The following is a 17,447-nucleotide window of genomic DNA, read 5'->3' on the forward strand; positions in this document are numbered from 1 at the left end:
GCTACCGGCACCTAGTTGGCAAGTCAGTGTTGTGTCTCACGGGAAGATGCAACCGGGAAGTTCTACAGGTCTAACTTGAATTAGGTCTCGGACTTGAAATGACTGTCTTTCAGCACGCAGTGCAACGATGCAACATTTGAACCATGGAACGGAGCACGTATCATCGTATTATCAGCTCACCAGTTTGAACGCCTATGGGTATCCGTGTGGCAACGTTCGAAGCAATGTTTTTAGGCTGAACGTACCATAGTTGGCAATAATCAGGCAACCTATAACTCCAGGGGGTTCGATACGCGTAGAAAGTCTATCTCAACTGCAACATGAAACAGATAAGAAGAGTAGTTACTTACTGCTTCGATGGCTCCTTGCACCAGTGGATTGCCGCTGTATGCCTGCTCGTTAAATTGAGGATACTCTTGGTTGAAAGGGAAGGGTTGGTACGGGTGGAAATCTTGCGAGCTATTGATCGATGCCTTCGACGGTCGACTGATCACGGGAGGCCAATCCGCGCCATATTGATCGGTGGAGTTCGTTGATAAGGCCTCATTAAGAGGGCAGTAGATACTAAGGTAGTTGCCGGGGTTGGAGTTAGTATTCAACCGCACAGGCTCATGATGACCACCCATGGAGAAGACTGGTGGTCCTGGCCCACGACTCTGCTCGAACGGATCATGTTGAACGAGTCCGCTTGATAGATCGTCTACAGCTGTCCCGTCGGCTGCGGCACCGCTATGCGGGCTGGTGTTGCGCTTCAAGCGCTTACTGAGGTCTTCTTCCGGGATCTCGGAGATCTTGCGTCTATGCTTTCCTGCAAAGAGATGCTTTCTTCCGTCGTTTGACGGTTTAGGGGCGTCGGAGTAGGGCTGATGACGTTCCCAGTTACCTTTGGCCGACGGTCAGTCAACCCGCGCTGGCGGGACGAAGGGCAAGCATGCCTCTTGCTCGTCGAACAGGGAAGCGTACCAATGCTTGATTTGTGCGACATGAGGCTTGATGCCCTTGCTTCGGTCAATTGATCTAGCGTTAGGGCTGAATGTGCAAGGCGAGGTCTCTCGGAATCCCTGCCGAGACAGAAAAGGAAACGGCCCGCAGTCCGTCCATCTCTGGCGCCGACCTCATCCTCTTCGCGCCGTGGCACTGCTTTGGAAGATTCCTATCCGTTACAGTCAATGAACAGTCTGGTATCTGCCAACTTGAGGCTGTAGCTAAGCTGGTGAATCACAGCTGCATTCTGGTCACATGATGGAGATCGTTTTCACCCCTTGGCCACCAAGGCTGTGTGGTGCAAGGTAACCTCTCAGTCTCTCCATTTAGGCATCCCTCTTCCAAGCTTGTCATAGAGCCCTCACTTTGTCAAGGCTGCAACACAACATGAATAGCTGACTTCAAGCCGTGAAACGCTGTCTCCTAGCCTGAGACTTTTCTGAAAGGATCGACTACTTTACTCTTGTCGCAGTTACACCGGGCCTCTCCTTCTGGTCCCTACCAGTCACGTAGACACCTACACATAGAGAGACACAAGTGCCGATTGGATTTTCGCCCTACTGAGGTCAAATGAACATTGTGATGCAGCGCGACAGGCTTTCAACGTCCAGAAACGATCGGCCGGAACGAAAGATTTGTCTTTTGGCTCTTCCCAATGAGCTTGTTGTCGATGTCCTCTGCCGTTTGGAAGACATAGACGATGCTTTACATTTTGCAAGAACGTGCCATCGTGCACATGGCATCTTACAGAACAAACACTTTTACCTCGATATCATGCGCTCTATCATAGTAAGCCCCACTCCCCATTGACAGACATAACCCAGCTAACGGGCTCCATCAGATCCACGCGAAGCACCATGAGTACGACATAGCGCTTAGCCATCTGATCGAGCAGCGTCAGTCGTTCATCTCCTTCTACGCAGCGGGCGGGTGCGCTTCACCTCGCCGGAAAGAAGACCGCCGGACCACGCTTTCCACATCGGACTCCTTAGAGTGGTCAACCACCCTACCTACTGATTGCTCCCTCAGCGACGAGATGGTCTGTGACATCCTAACACGGTGGCAAGGCCTTCGTGTCTTGCAGGACCTTTATCTCGAATCAGAGCCTCCTCCAGCATCCTATCGTCCTATGCGCGAATATCGCGCCCCGGGAGGGTCTCGCAGAAGAACGCCGGCACAGTCCTCCAGTGGGTCGCAATCTATCACTGTCTTTGACCCCGCTTACGACACCATCGATTGCGGGGGAAGGACTTTTGATGCCGAACAGAAGCAGAGATTCTATAGAGCGCTGACCTACCTATGGCTTCTCGGCGAGTACCGGTGGCTTCTCAGCCATGATCACGATCAAATAAGATTTGATGCGGCTATAAAAGTAGACTTTGACCGGAAGCTCCAGTCACATGTACGGGAGCCTCTTGCCAACTTCAAACAGGAAGATCGTGCGATGCTGGACGCACTTGATGCCCTAGATGTGTTTGAGTACCTTTACACCAGCCTTTTTCCCGCTCACTCATCTGTTATTGGGACCCAGCTAGACTGTACAAGCCAAAAGTACGACTGGCGCCTGCCAGCGAGCGTACCTGATCTGGACACGAAATGCGCTTTGCATCGCGCCGCAGCAGTGCTCCGGGCCCCAGATATCATTGAGATTGTCGTCCGGCACAAGGCTCTCCATTCAAGCAATCAGACTTCCTTCGACCAGTCAATCGACGATCAGCCGTCCCACTTACCTTCCAAATTCCTCTATGAAGCAGTTCCCCAATCTACGGTTAGTTACATCGGAGCCGACCGACCCCGAAGCGACGTCTTCAACCGCGCCCGATCCTATCCTCCCCTTTTCGATGTCTCAATCTACGATGTCCTCCAGGAGGAAGTTGTTGTCAAGGCCAAGCTGCTCCTCGGCATCCGCGATTTCTCTTGGATAAATACCAGATTTTCCTATGCTCGCTACTGGGTGCGAGAGGCTCGTGGCAAGATCTTCTGGTGGGCGCAGAGTAATGCCAAGGCTGAAATCAGGCTGAGGCGGTGGATGGAGAAGTCTCTGGCTGGGGAGATGCTATGATTGGAATTCTCTCAATGCTGGCCCAGGGGGTGAAAAGCGAACGGTGTTCAACAGACAGCAAAAGTATTGCCGGATCGGGAAAGGAACCGTTTTTGGTAGAACGACTGCGAAAGCGAAAATGCTGGACAATCAGATCCTCCTGTTTATTTAACTTCTTACTCCTGCACTGTTGCACTGGCGTTTACTTGGGCCATTGTGCCTGCTTTTCTCAATCTACACCACCATACTGGTGTTCGCTACGGTCACCACGCACCATCAATATTGCCGTTCCCAAACAGTGGAGTAGCTTTTGATCACCACTTTCTTCATCCGTCATGACCTATGCCATCTTGCTGGGGCCTTCGTGCAGTTTACAATTCATGCCTTCAACCCCAAAACCACCGCCGTAATCAGCGTTTATCCCTACGGTTCTGACTGCAGTTGAGTGGAGTTCTGGCCAGCTGCGACGTTCTGCGCAGATATTTGAACCACCGGATTTGGTAAGCGACCGCGTCCATAGAACGTCTATGAGTGAGGATATCGACTTGAGAGCGGAGAGACTTCGACTCCAGGTTTTAGAGATCCTCTCTTGTTCTTAGAAACCTGCGCAGTTTTCCGGCGCACTCATGCTTTTCTCGATCGTCAACATCACAGCCATATTCTGTCGCTATCGGCCTCGCCGCTTGTTGACTTGCGGTTACTTGACTGCTAACCAACCTGCCACCTGCTAGTTAGCATCAGTGGCGTTCTACGTAAATCGTACTGCTGCCGCATCCGGCAAAAATTCGTACATGCCGAAGAACGTCCAGTGTGAAAAACAGGCATATTGATTGTATGGCTTCGCAACGAGCTGTCAACGCATCGGGCTTCGTCCGTGGCACGCTGTGCTACGACGACGGAGCCCTCATGCCCTTTACAATCGCCGCGCCATCATCTTGCCGCTACGTCACTGCCATCCTTCAGCAGGCACATCGGAGGCATATCGGTAGTAGGGGTGTTCTGTGCAAGTGCTAGAGCATTGCCGTTTCCGGCAAGAGAACAGATATCCGTAGAACATCGAGTGTGCAACACAGGCGGATAGAGGGGCTTTGATCATCGCAGTGGTGTTTCTTATGTTATTTGAGAATACCACAAGGCTTTCCAGCGACGGGTTCTTCAGTCATCTTGACTGTCGTCAGGACCGTGGAGCCTCCATGCTCTTGATGGTCGTGCCTGTCGGTACATCGTCGTAGCCGTCCTTTGTTGCCAGCGTCGCAGCCGCCGCTGGGGGAGTGGTGGGTTCACAGCGACGTTCTATGCAAGCATCACCATTGCCGCATTTAGAAACGGAAAGCTGCTAGGACTGCACGGGAATGCTACAGGCTGCAAGTATCTCATGAGAGTTCACAATCGACCATGGGATGTTGCTCGGGGTTCAGGATCTCTCCCGCAACTTGCCGCTGGCTCGGGTTTGAGTAGAGCTCCTCACGATCCGCACTGTATGCTAAGTGTCTCACATCGGACAGGTTTCATAATGTCTTTTCGCAGCAGGTTTTGTTGCGCACACGCCATGGCCTGGGCCCTATGGTGCGGCCGAATGCGAAATCTCCAGTACACCTCCATATGCGCCTCGTCATGCTAGCCAGCAGGCACGCCTTGCTCCATTTCCTTCTACTCTACGTACTTCCTGGCCCACCGAGCAGCGCAAACCTTCTGACAATGCTTGGTCCGATTTCGTCGTACCTAACAAGCAAGTCAGAGATATTATCAAATGGCGTTGATCTATAGGAACTTACTCCGCCTTCGTATGACAGTAACTCCTAAACTCCGGGGTCTGACCCAGCAGGCTGCCTCCAAACCACGGCCCGTGCCTCTGCCTCTTGTGTGTGATGACCTGCACCTCCAGTCCGCCTGATCTCGCACCTCCACTCCTTGCCTCCGACGCTCTGATACGTGCATCCACGAGCTGTTTGATATCTCTCTGCAGCCGCCGGCCAAAATCTTTGTACAATGTCGAGCCTCCTGACAGTACGATGTTCTTGTACAACCCTCTCCGTACATCAATAGGCGAGGTTTGGATGACGGTGTCGACGATGTTGGGAAGTGGTGTCAGGAAGTCGGAGGAGTATATCTCGGGGTTGAAGAAAATCTCCGGCGCTAGGAAGCGCTCATAGCCTACGTCCACTGTGACCTTCTTGCCGTTGGGATACGTAACCTCATGCTTGCCGAACCGTTCCGGCTCGCGGTCGAAGCGGGAGAACTCTTTTACAATGTCTGGACACACGTAGCAGAACTCTTCCTTAATTCTCTCCGCGGTCTTCAAGCTGCTATCCGGCTCGCCCCGGTCTCGCAGTAGCGATTGCACGAAGTATGTTATGTCGCGGCCAGCGATGGGAATGGATTTGATGGAGGAACCGATTACATAGCCTTCGGCGACGGGAATGACATGGGTTACACCCTCTCCGGAGTCGATGACGGTGCCGGTGAGAGAGCGGTCATGTACTTTGGAAGACGTCCAGGAGGCGGCGAGGGCGAGGACGGCTTGCACGGCTATGTAGAGGCCGGCGCAGTTGAAGGATTCGAACATGATCTCGGCGGTGTTTTCGCGGTTTTCTGGTGGGTTTAGGGGCTGATTCTTATATTAGAGATAGTGTTGAGTGAGGAGATGCTGAACGGCTCACAGGTTCCGTAAGGAGGAAGTAGTGATCCTCGGGCTCTACGCGCAAGTATTTGAATATCGAGTTTGACCAGAAGCGTTCCATGTGATCCTATACAAACAATCAGTGCATATTCGCGACACACTTGCAGATGCGCGGACCCAGTTCTCAATTTGGCCATGTCGTATAGGGTAGTGTATGCCATATCCTGCCGTTGTCAGACCTTGCGCCCGTGACGCCATTCGTCTTGTTCGTACCTGGTCCTGCCGATGCCGCTAGAGCTTCGTCTCCTATGAAGAAATCCAGGTCTTCTGTGCCGCGCTTTCCTGAGAGATGTCCGCCAGGGCCAGCTCCACCTGTGAGGAACGAGGGCTTGTTGGCGACAGCAGGACGACCTGATCCGGAACCTCCAGCACCGCCGGCAGGGCCTTTTGTCGCGATTGCGGTAGGGAAGACGAAGGACGGAGAGTCATTGCCGGCGAATCCTTCGCAGATGTTAGCTGGACGAGCTGAGGCGCAACGAGAGGGTATCTTCTAGCTGCAATAGACGTACCTAGCTTCGAATAGCCCGTACCGCTGAGGACGCATTAGTATGTAGGTCTTGAATTGCCATTAGGGCGGGCTGTTGCAGCCTGCGGTTCGACGTACTTGTCCATGACAACGGCCGGCGTTTGGGGAGCCATGCTGGCTGAATGTTCTGAGGGGCTTTCAATTTCCAAGCACTCTTGACTCCCGGCTTACAATGGCGTTTGGAGTTCAGCGCGTGCTGTCTAAGAGAAGCTGCGTAATGCGGGCGCGGATTGATGTGGGATGTCGGAACGACGGGATCCCACCTGCAGAGCCCCTCCACACCTCCGCATATTCCGCCGCCCAGATCTCCGCCAGGCTTGGCATCGGCGGGACTTCAGCGTCCTGCAACAACCTCATGATCCCGACTCTCTTTGCGGCGCTCACCTGCACTCCCCGTTGCTTTCAAGCCCGGAAGGTTCTTGGAGTCAACTGGAAGCTGTCCGCGCTGCAGGTGAGTCTGCTTGCGCTGAGTATCACAGTGTTGCCTAGCCAGTGCTGTAGTTCTCTGATCTGGCCTGGTTCTGAACGCTCCTGCCTCCTGCAGTCTTTGAAGGAGGTAGCTCAGGGCCGCACAGCTCTTTCTCCGTCATCGCTCACGCAGGGTACGCTGTGCTGTGACAGTGCGCTGTGGAAAACAATGTAAACAAGTGCTACCACCGATTAAGATAATGATTGTGGAGCGGTGGCCGCACAGTCTCCGCTGTTGTGGAGGAAAGCACTCTCAGTACCCGCTGCTGTGGAAACACAGTCTCATCTTCGGCTTCTCTATGTCTGCCAGACTCCTAAGTTTTCCATCCACCAGCTGTCCTCAACATCGGCGTTTCGGCTGCATTCTCACGTCCAACTTTTCACCCCGTGTGCCCGCGTAGCTCCCCGGTGGAGGCTGTCGTTCGTTACCCATCTTTGTACGCAGTACTGTCCTTAGTCGCCCACTCGGTGGTACCTCTACCCGTATCAACAAGCTCTACCCGAGAAGCCAGGCATCCTATCTACCACTTATGAGCGCCCATAGTCTGCCTTTGCCTCGCCGTTCCGTATTCCTGTCGGTCGGATATAACCTTGGGTCCTCCATCGCCGTTCACAGTCACAATCGAAGTTGTCAACTGCTTTGCTGAACCTCGCCGTCTTACGGTCGCTTCAATTCGAGCTCCAAGCGCGCAGCGTGCGAGCGACAGCCACGGGCCGCTCCACCACTTGCCCAATACAGGTCAACCTTAATACCGTCGCGTCGGTAGTTTCGCACCCTCGGAAGCAAGCAGACACGCTCACACCGCAGCAGGATAGCCGTATCTCTAGTCATCGTCATACCTGCAGCGCGAGCTTAGGTGCTCCGCAGCAGTCAAGCTGGAAGGCAGACGGCATAGCCTTCGCCGAAGGATTCTGAGTTGGAGGTCACCGGAGTCCGAAGGCCCTCTGGATATTTCGAGCACAGCTGAGCTCACGCCTCGCAACGAAACAACGATCAGAACAATGATCGCTCGTGGTCGCAGAGGCGGCGACGTGCCCGTCATCTTCGTTCACGCAGGAGCGGGATATCACAGCGTTCAGAATGAGGGTGTTCACCTCCAGGCTTGCAACGAGTGAGTACAGATTCACGCACCCCTTTTGCGGCTTGCGGTCCCATGTTCTCCGATGCATCTCCTTCACCACGGGTACTAACGCTTTCGCAGCGCCGCGAAGGCTGCAATGGCCGTGCTCAACAATGGCGGAACGGCAGTTGACGCTTGCGAGATGGCAATCAAGGTTCTCGAGGACCGTGAGATTACCAACGCGGGATACGGTAGCAACCTCGCAATGGATGGTGTGGTGGAGTGCGATGCTGTTGTTGTAGATCACCTTGGCCGTAGCGGGGGAGTAGGAGCCGTTGCACGTAAGTCATCTTTCTAAGGCTCTAGTCGGATACCACTGATGCTATGACTTTCAGAGATTAAGAATCCAATCTCCCTCGCTCGGCTTGTTCTGGACCATTCCAGTAAGCAGCTCACCCTTCGCCGCGTTCCACCCAATCTGCTCGTTGGCCAAGGGGCGGTAGATTTTGCATTCGATCAGGGCATGCCCGTAATGCCTTACGATGCTCTGGTCTCTCCTGCCGCTCGCGAGCGCTGGATACGATGGAGATCAGACCTCAAGTACGCCGAGAGGAAAGCGCGCAAGGCCGCTGGCGAATCTGCACTCGTGGTGTCCTTGCGTACGGATACTGATCCTGCATTCGAGGAGCAAACCAGAAACAGGATGCGCCGAGAGCACACGCAAATGCTCCTCGGCAACGGTTTCGCCCGTGCGAGCTCTGTGTCATCCTCGCCTATTCCTTCACATCGTGGCCTAGACTCGTCGCCATCCAAGACTACATTAGGTTCTGCGAGCGCGACACCAGATTCGGCATCGTCGTGCCCATCCGACCAGCAAGAGTACATAGACCCGAACGGCCCCCTACTGCCGGTGCAAGAATCGAGCCGGAGTTGCTTCGTCAACAGCACACAACATGTCCCAACCCTGGCAACCCTTAATTCTGCTCAAGACATGGCTGACGATGCCAAGTCGGAAGAGTTCGATGACAGCGATGTGCAGATGAGTGATGTGGGCGACTCGTTCGATCCCTCATGGCTCGAGCGTCGGCAAAGAGGACGTGACTGGAACGATGGATCATCTGGGGAAGAGTCTTCTGCCTCTGACGGGACGCTTCATCTACCTTCCGTAACCTCTAGCCCGCCTCCAATCGCAGTTCATACACCTCTACCCGGTACGCCGCCCGAGAGCTTGCTGGAGCAGCCATCGCCTCGGGCTTCGACGCCGCTGGGGCACGTGACCGCGTCGCCGCCTCTACCGCCCTCGCCTTTACTGAGTAAACTGAGGAAAATTACAACTCCTGATTCTTACTTCCCAGGCCAGAATGAAGACCACATCACCGACACTGTCGGCGCCGTTGCCATTGACTGTTACGGCAACATCGCTTGTGGTGCCTCGTCCGGTGGCATCGGCATGAAGTATCGCGGTCGAGTCGGTCCCGCAGCGCTTGTCGGCGTTGGTGCTGCTGTCGTGCCAATGGACCCGAGCGACAAGCAGAAGACTTGCGTCGGTGTCGTGACCAGCGGTACTGGCGAGCACATGGCGACTACTATGGCTGCAACCGTATGCGCTGAGCGGGTGTATCAGGGCACGAAAAGAATAAAAGGAGGGATGTTTGAGGCTGCGGAAGATGATGAAGCGCTGCGGGCAATGATTGAGCAGGAGTTTATGGGTAAGAATGGCCGCGATATTGAAGGTCCCTTTTGCTATCGTACACCCGGCTGACTGGCAATGCTTGTAGGCCATCCTAGCGTGAAGAACAGCCACTCGGTTGGCGCAATTGGTCTCTTAGCCGTCAAGAAAACAAGGGATGGAGTATACCTCTACTTCGGCCACAACACTGACTCCTTCGTATGTTCCATTCATCGTCTATCCATACACCATCGCTACTGACTAACATTTACAGGCAATGGCGTCGATGCACGCCGACGAAGTCCATCCGACCTGCACCATGTCACGAAGCCGCGGCAACGGTCAGATCGCTCAAGGTGGAAGAGCCATACGGTACCGACGGAAAAAGTAGCCGATGGCATGAGCTTCAGGACACCCCGCTTACGAGAGACCACTGTCATGACCGAGCACGAGTGGGTGGCGCTGGCTTTTTTCTTACCTCATCCTATGACCTAGTAGCATTAGACTCCGAGATTCCTGCTTAGCCTCCCCGACTGTATCGTCGGCTTCGTTACTTCTATAGAAACCATTTGCATTTGCCGGCGTTGATCAGGCAACAAGCAAAGCAATTAGGATAGCAAGACACAGGTACAACCCTCCTAATTCAGCTAATTCATTGTCGATAAGCACTGCGCACAGATAACGATGCCACGACTTAAGAGATTGACATCGCTATGTTCATCCATAGTCTTCGTAAAGGCCCCAACAGGCAGAGGGCTTCTGACAAAGGCGACAGTATTAAGGCTGCTGTTCGTCTTCTTGATCAGACTTTGCATTTCACTGTGACCATGCGATGTCACCTTCAGTACTCTTTCCGGGCCAGAAACTGCGTTGAGTGTGCAGCTGCCACAACCCAGGGCTTGCAGCGCCACAAACGGGAGCGTTGTTATTGCATACTTCTATGGCTTTTCTTACGAAAGCGCTATGGATCCTACAGGCAAAGCCCCCGTCAACGGGCTTGAGCACCCAATCCCAGCTTTTGCAACGCCTGAGACGCCCATCATACGCAGAAGGTTGAACTTGGAGCCCCTCTCCCCGCGGCTCCCCTCGATGACCGTTCCCAATCGCGCGCTACTCCGCCCAGGGTATTTCTGCTCCCACCACAAGCGCCACGCGCGATGACACTCGCTCCCTGTCTCGTCCCGTGCTGCGCAGTCCCCTCCCACACAGCGACCTTAATGCACCGCTCAACTCCTCCCCTTCCCCCCAGCCACAGCCGCACCCGTTGGAGCGGCGGGTATGCTGTCCGCTTTTCGCTCCTGCGAGAGCGGCGTCTGGTCCCTGGCGTTGACCTCGAGGTAGTGGTACAGCACGATCAGGAGCATGGAGGCGCTGCCGAGGAAGATGGCGAGGCTGTAGAGTTGGGTGTCTGATATCATTGTTTCGGCGGGCCCGGAGGCGGCTGATGGCGAAGTTGGGGGGTGGGAGGAAAGCGTGGCTTCTGGGGGTGGGTAAGCTGGGGGCTTTTTGGAGGGGGAGGTTTGGGAAGTTGGTTACCAGGTGGAGGTTCTTCGTGTTCTGCGGGATGGGCTGCAGAGGATTGTGTGGTTTGAGTCTATCGTACGCGACTGAGGGGGGTTTGGACACTCGGGTTGAAGGCTCAATGGAGCTTCTGGAGCTGACGGGTGCGTGTGTCGTAGCTGTAGGCAATTGACAGAGATCACCTTTACTTGAGCAGTACGTGCAATTTAGGGGACTTCTCCCGAACTGCGCGGGTGGCGCTGCCGGCTCCCGTAGCAGGGCCGCCCCCACCAAACCTCCAACAGCGGAGGCGTCATTGTGTGTGATATTTCGGTACTCCGCCTAACGACTCTTACGACTACTCATCCGCTCGAAAACTCATCTCAGAGGGCTTAACTGCCTTTCCAACTTCACCGACGCTCTCTACAGCACCCCCGTTTCCGCCCCTCGAACTTTTACAAAAACCTCCATTCCAATACCCAAAACTTCACAAGACCGCCCCCTCGCCGCCATGCCCCCCAAAAAAGGCGACCAGCCCAAAGCGGCCAAAGCCGCTGTCGACAAGACATTTGGCATGAAGAACAAGAAGGGCGGCGCGGCGCAGAAACAAATCAAGCAAATTCAACAAGCCGCCGCTTCCGCCAAGACGCCCGAGCAGAAGAAAAAAGAAGCCGAAAAGGAGCAGCGCGAGAAGGAAAAGGCAGCCGCAGAGCAAGCGCGCAAAGAGACCGCCGACCTCTTCAAGCCCATCCAGGTGCAAAAGGTGCCCTTTGGCGTAGACCCGAAGACGGTCGTGTGCCAGTTCTACAAGAAGGGGAACTGCGAAAAGGGGAAACGGTGCAAGTTCAGTCATGACTTGTCGGTCGAGCGCAAGGGCGAGAAGAAGAGTTTGTATACGGACACCCGGGAGGAGGATGAGGAAGACGAGGAGAAGAAGAAGGACGACATGGCGGATTGGGACGAGGAGAAGCTGCGGAATGTGGTGATGAGCAAACATGGGAATCCGAAGACGACGACGGATAAGGTGTGCAAGTACTTCATCGAGGCGGTTGAAAATGGGAAGTATGGCTGGTTTTGGACGTGTCCGAATGGGGGCGATAAGTGCATGTACAAGCATTCGTTACCGCCTGGGTGAGTTCTCCCGCTTGCGGTGTCTATATGGATGAGGGAGCATCTGCTGACGGATGTGTGGACAGCTTCGTGCTCAAGACAAAGGAGCAGCGCGCCGCCGAGAAGGCACTCATGGACAAATCGCCTCTTGCGACCCTCACGCTCGAAGACTGGCTAGAATCAGAGCGGCACAAACTCACTGGCACCCTCACACCGGTCACCGAAGAGACCTTCGCGAAGTGGAAGAAAGAGCGCATAGACAAGAAGCAAGCCGAGGAAGAAGCCAAGCGCATGAAGGAAGCTACCGGCCGCGCGCTCTTCGAGAAGGGCGACTGGCAAGACAGCGAAGGCGAGGACGACACCGACGACGAGGACGACGGGACGTGGAATCTGGAAGCCCTGCGGAGGGAGACAGAAGCGGCGCGGATAAAGAAGGAAGAGGAGCGGTTGGCAGCCGCCATGGGCATGGGCGTGAACGGCACCAATGGCACGAACGGGGACGCGGACGGAGGCGGCTCATAGATTTGGAAGTAGCGCTCAGGAGTTTGGGGACTCTCTGAGATTTTGGCATTGGTCTTGTTGCGGCACCGCCGTTTAGCGTCATGGCGAGTGAGCATTTGCCGCATATGCTAGAGGCGGCCATATCAATGGGTATCAATATCTATAAATTTATCTATCCATCTAGCAACCGAGCCTTTGCTTTGATTAGGGTTGAGATTTGATGCAATGTGCCAGTGGGCTGACTCGTAGACTGAACGTACAATAGCATCTATGCAGACGTCATCGCAGATGCGGTTACTGAGCGCCTGTATAACGCAAGAAAATGCTTCCCCAAGCCTTGGATTCCCGCGCACGTGGTACTCCAGGTGCTAGGTATGCGGGGCTGGGGCCGAGGTCCGTCCTCTGGTCAAGCGTAGACATGTTTCAAAACGAATCTGGAGAGGTTCACGTCCGTATAACAACCTGACGGGAAGTTGGTGTGTGGTTCCCAGCAGCACACAAGATTAATCTAGTCCCAGCGAATCCCTCGACTGCTGTGTTCGGAGTTCTTTTTAGCGGAAGAGGAACTGGAACGAGGTGTACCACTCATGCTACATATTTCGGGGAGCCGGCCCTCTTTGTGCATGCCTGCCACGCCACCGCATTCATCTCAGCAGGAGATCCTCACCCAACGCTTCCCCTCAGAGTCTGGAGAGGCGTCGGTAGGATGGACTTGACTCCGATAGTCGTTCTACGATAGACTTTAGATTGCCCGAACGGGGTTGTTCGGATACTTCTAGGATTAGGGGGATCGGATTGAGGGTTTTAGTGTCGGGGGGCAGCGCCGCCGCCGAAGTGTTAGTTGATGGTGCCAGGAAACGGAGCGAGAAGACCTTGCTGCAGGATGATGTTCCGAAAGCTCCGACGGATGGTATTGGACAGGATGGCATTTCAGTTTTCTATCTTTGGTGAAGGTGCGGGAAAACACAGGTCAGGCATCAGAGTCATTCATGAATTAATACCAAAACTATAGCTTAATCTCATGCAATCCTTGAGAGTGATACCAATCCAAAAAGCCGCCCTTTCCAATGGCACTCGGACATAAATCGTTGCGCCAAACCACCGCCCATGGCCTTATCGGCTAGAACTACGGTATCCAAGTGCAACCCAACCGATATGAACTTGCGTCGCTACAGGCTGGGAAGGCGCACGCAGTAGGATGACCCCTACCACAGCTTGTCCATATACTTGTGTACGACCGTCCTGAGGGCGCATCGTTGTTAGCGAACCAGCACGGACAAGGAGTGTTAGCTGGGGACGGGGTTGTAAACGCTTACTTTGGCGGCGTCGGGACATAGTTCCTAGTGTACTCCTCGATCTCCTCGAGATCCTCGTAGAGATCGACTTCGTGCGGCGCCCGGAATTTGGTCTTCTTGAGTATCTTCCAGATGACGAAGAGGATCGGGAAGACAGCGACCATAGTGTATCTGGAAATCAATATTAGTGCTGTGACTCTAGAGGTGCAAGCTCAGTGTCCTTGCTGAGGTATATGCTTACGAGAATAAGAAGGTAGGCACGTCCCATTGACCAGGAAGGAAGACGCCATAGCCGCCCACGAAAGTCATGACAAAGCAAGCGACAAGACCGTAATAAGCAATATAGGGCTGCCAGAAGCCCACGAAGGGCAACGTCTTCCTGTCAAGGCCTTGGGCCTCGCAAGCCTTCTTGAACCGGATGAAGGTGTAGCACATGACGGTAAAATTGATCAGCTGGCTGGCGGTAACGAGGCTGACGAACCACTGCAACACAACGGCCGAGTTCTCGGACAGCTGGAGGAAGGATAGGAGCGCAATTAGAAGGACGAAGGCGACGCAGTAGATTGGGACGCCGTTCCGAGTGCAGCGCGTGAAGAATTTGGGCGCTTTGCCCTCGAGCGCGAGGCCGAAGAGCGAACGTGATGCGCAGTAGACGTAGCTGTTGCCAGCTGAGAAGGCAGAAGCAAGCACGAGCGCGTTGACGATGTGCGGCAGAACACTAATCTGGAGTCTGTTCATAGCGACGACGTAAGGCGAGGCTGCAGCGCCGGGCTCCCCATTCTCGAACGCGGCTATCAGGGTCGGGTCATTGTAGGGAACGTTGATGCCTACGCAAAGCGAGCCGAGGATGAAAAATGTGGTAAGACGGTAGAAGACGGCGTTGTATGCCTTCGGCATGACAACGCGCGGATTGATTGCCTCGCCAGCCGCCATAGAGACGTAGTCCGGCCCAGCGATCGTAAAGGAGGCTTGGATCAGGCATTGCAGGAAACCAAGGAAGCGGCCGAGGTCGCCGGTGTAGTAGAGCTCAGCGAAGGAACCTGGGTTTTTCCAGTATCGGAAGCCGTATCGATCGCCTAATGGATTGCCGCCCAACATGGCAATGAAGGTGAATATGATGAGGCCGATAATCAAGAGGACTTTGCCGAGCGCGGCCCAGAATTCAGTCTCTCCGTACCACTGAACTGCCATGACGTTGATGAGACTGATCGCGGTTAGTTCACACTCTAACGCGCTCTCCCGACGCGAACAACGGATACTCACGCGTATAGCACTAGGACGATAGCGATGATACCACCCGCTGGAACGACGTCGCTCCAGTAGTGGATGATGACGTTACATGCGACGATTTCGAAAGGGACTAGTGCCGCTTCGAAAACGAAGAAGTTCCATCCAGCAGCTACGCCGAATGCATCGTCGACATAGCGACCAGCGAAACGGATGAATGGCGACGAGATGGGTAAATAAGTAACCATCTCAGCCATACCTGAAGCGCGTAAACGCTGTGTCAGTCATACGATCATGGAGCAACATAAGGCGCGCTCGGCTAATCAAACGGTCCGATCAAGAAGATGGGCGCCATGGCCAGCTCGGATAGGTGTTTTGGCCGTCTTGAAATGCTTCGGCGTGGATGTTGCTTTGGGCTGCTCGGCGCGCAGAGAGAATTAAAGAGCACGCAAACGATGACACGGCGAGAAAAAAATTCGAAAGGAAGAAGATAGTGGTATTGAAGTAACTGCAAGCAGACAGAACAGAAGAGAGGAGGCTCGTACTAACTGTTACCGCTAAGATGACCGAGCACCTGCGACGCACCACTTGATAAGCAAGGGGTTCTCGTCACCATTCGCGGCCGCCAACTCTTGTCCGTATCCGAGGACGACACTCCACCACAACGTCCGCGCGACTCGTCTGATACGCTTCGAGAGTTAGGCGGGTTGGAGACTTACCAGATGGTAAAGGCCAAGAACAAACTCGCAGGACCTCCATTGAGCAATCCACGTCCAATCTGCACATACAGCGCCGTGCCAATTGTACCACCAATACCAATCAGCTGAATATGTCGCGGTTTGAGTTTCCGGTGCGTCGCGTCGCCCTTCATGAACGAGCCGGTTGATCGGCGGCGCTCCATATACGACTCTTTCTCTTCGTCCACCAGGCGCGGCGGCGTGTCCGTTTGCGCATAGCCATCGCGGGCGAAATCGACGCCTGTTGAGGCCATGGTGAGAATTGGTTAGGATGTTGCAATGCTTTCACTTTCTACGTTCTGTTTTCTGGGGGCTTATCGGATAGCTTTTAGTAGCAGACAAAAGAACTCGACAATGTATTCCATGTACCACAGAGGCTGGCGAACGGGATGGGGGTTGGTCTTCGGCAAGGCGGCGGCGATTAAAAGAAAAAAGAGTCTGCCAGGGCGGAGGGGAGCAGTGCCGTACGCCCAGGTGCTATGCCCGTGGGAGGCGTAGTCGGCGGAGAAAAAGATCTCTCCAGCCTTCACTAGAGGTGTTGGAGATAACGGGGCTAAGTGAAAGTGGGAACGTATCTGCAAGGCTATCCCCAAGACCGACAAGACCGTTGAGACGACCTTGGCCGCCGGCGACGTAACGGCGCAGGGCCCAGATCCTCAGCTAACCTTATCCAGCCGCAGGGAGCGGTGAGTATCCAATGAAGCATTGTTTTCAAAAGCGCGGCCGCATGGTGATCAGGTAGGGTCTTCCAGGGTCTGCTCTGGCGGCGGGGCAGAGCCTCGAAGCTCGTCACCAACAAGGGCTATTGGAGCTGGATGACGTGAGCAAGGCTTCAAATCGCGCACGTAGGACACTTCGGAGCACAGGAACTGTTCGAGCTGAAGTCCTGTCGCGAAGGTGACACGGTAAGACGGTAAGCGTAAGCTGGGAACATACGCCGCAGCTTCGGCTTCACCGAGGTCAAGACAGCGGCACACGATCCACGTCGGTTGCGACCCGTGCAAGCCCCTTGGCGCCAGAGCGGCAGAATCTCTGCGGGCCATCGACTTGGCTTCGCGGCCACGCGCGTTGTGGCGTCACCTTTGCCGGGCCTGTGTCAGCGGTCTAAGGGTCGCCTGCCCGCTTGAAAGGCTGACTTCTGACAACTGCTTCTCGACTTTTTCGAACAGGGCCCGTTGTTTTACTTGTAGTCCTACGTTGCCTTGATTGAGGATACACCTCGAAGCAAGCCGGAAGCCGGTCGGGGATTTCTAATGCTGTGGCGCGCTGGAAGATTTCCAGCCTCGGCACAGAAACTCATGTCACGTGGCAACCACGTGTTCATAAAATGTGCTTTCTGGCATCTCCGTTTCTTCCAGCTGTCTGGACAAGACTAAGTTACCAGTGACCCGGTAAGGCGTCAAGGGAGCTTTTCTTGGGCTGCATAAGCGCTTGACTGATCTGTTGTGTGCCTGGTATGCGTCAACATAGATGCTATTCGCCTGAGGAGTGTCGCTTTGCTCCCTGGGGTGTAAAAAGCCTTCGTACACGCCGCTTCAGGTATCTTATGACGTTTGAACAAATACCACTGCGCTTTAGAAAGTACAATGGATGTTCGTCTGGCTGTACACCGTGGAGGAATCTCGTTCTAGTTGTGGGTTGCATGTAC

General features: G+C 54.5%; 6 protein-coding genes across 6 annotated transcripts; 3 read left to right on the forward strand and 3 right to left on the reverse strand.

The window, feature by feature from the left end:
- Positions 1-1,758: 1,758 nt before the first annotated feature.
- W97_00526 (uncharacterized protein) lies at positions 1,759-3,046 on the forward strand (the record flags this gene model as incomplete). The annotated part of the gene is made up of 2 exons (XM_007778440.1): positions 1,759-1,773; positions 1,826-3,046. 2 exons carry the CDS (start codon positions 1,759-1,761, stop codon positions 3,044-3,046), a joined length of 1,236 nt encoding a protein of 411 aa, XP_007776630.1.
- A 1,750-nt stretch (positions 3,047-4,796) lies between these two features.
- On the reverse strand, positions 4,797-6,344 carry W97_00527 (actin-like protein 3; the record flags this gene model as incomplete). The annotated part of the gene is made up of 6 exons (XM_007778441.1): positions 4,797-5,633; positions 5,686-5,772; positions 5,823-5,869; positions 5,919-6,146; positions 6,215-6,237; positions 6,310-6,344. The coding sequence occupies 6 exons, from the start codon at positions 6,342-6,344 to the stop codon at positions 4,797-4,799; spliced, it is 1,257 nt and encodes a 418-aa protein (XP_007776631.1).
- A 1,357-nt stretch (positions 6,345-7,701) lies between these two features.
- Positions 7,702-9,820, forward strand: W97_00528 (uncharacterized protein; the record flags this gene model as incomplete). Its single annotated transcript, XM_007778442.1, has 5 exons — positions 7,702-7,811; positions 7,902-8,101; positions 8,156-9,469; positions 9,539-9,648; positions 9,704-9,820. The coding sequence occupies 5 exons, from the start codon at positions 7,702-7,704 to the stop codon at positions 9,818-9,820; spliced, it is 1,851 nt and encodes a 616-aa protein (XP_007776632.1).
- An 835-nt stretch (positions 9,821-10,655) lies between these two features.
- On the reverse strand, positions 10,656-10,847 carry W97_00529 (uncharacterized protein; the record flags this gene model as incomplete). Its single annotated transcript, XM_007778443.1, has 1 exon — positions 10,656-10,847. The coding sequence occupies one exon, from the start codon at positions 10,845-10,847 to the stop codon at positions 10,656-10,658; it is 192 nt and encodes a 63-aa protein (XP_007776633.1).
- A 593-nt stretch (positions 10,848-11,440) lies between these two features.
- On the forward strand, positions 11,441-12,561 carry W97_00530 (uncharacterized protein; the record flags this gene model as incomplete). Its single annotated transcript, XM_007778444.1, has 2 exons — positions 11,441-12,060; positions 12,126-12,561. The coding sequence occupies 2 exons, from the start codon at positions 11,441-11,443 to the stop codon at positions 12,559-12,561; spliced, it is 1,056 nt and encodes a 351-aa protein (XP_007776634.1).
- Positions 12,562-13,852: 1,291 nt separating this feature from the next.
- W97_00531 (uncharacterized protein) lies at positions 13,853-16,053 on the reverse strand (the record flags this gene model as incomplete). Its single annotated transcript, XM_007778445.1, has 5 exons — positions 13,853-14,006; positions 14,077-15,039; positions 15,099-15,321; positions 15,608-15,636; positions 15,782-16,053. 5 exons carry the CDS (start codon positions 16,051-16,053, stop codon positions 13,853-13,855), a joined length of 1,641 nt encoding a protein of 546 aa, XP_007776635.1.
- Positions 16,054-17,447: the final 1,394 nt, after the last annotated feature.

The sequence above is a fragment of the Coniosporium apollinis genome (assembly GCF_000281105.1).
Source record: "Coniosporium apollinis CBS 100218 chromosome Unknown supercont1.2, whole genome shotgun sequence".
Lineage (NCBI taxonomy): Eukaryota > Fungi > Ascomycota > Dothideomycetes > Coniosporium > Coniosporium apollinis.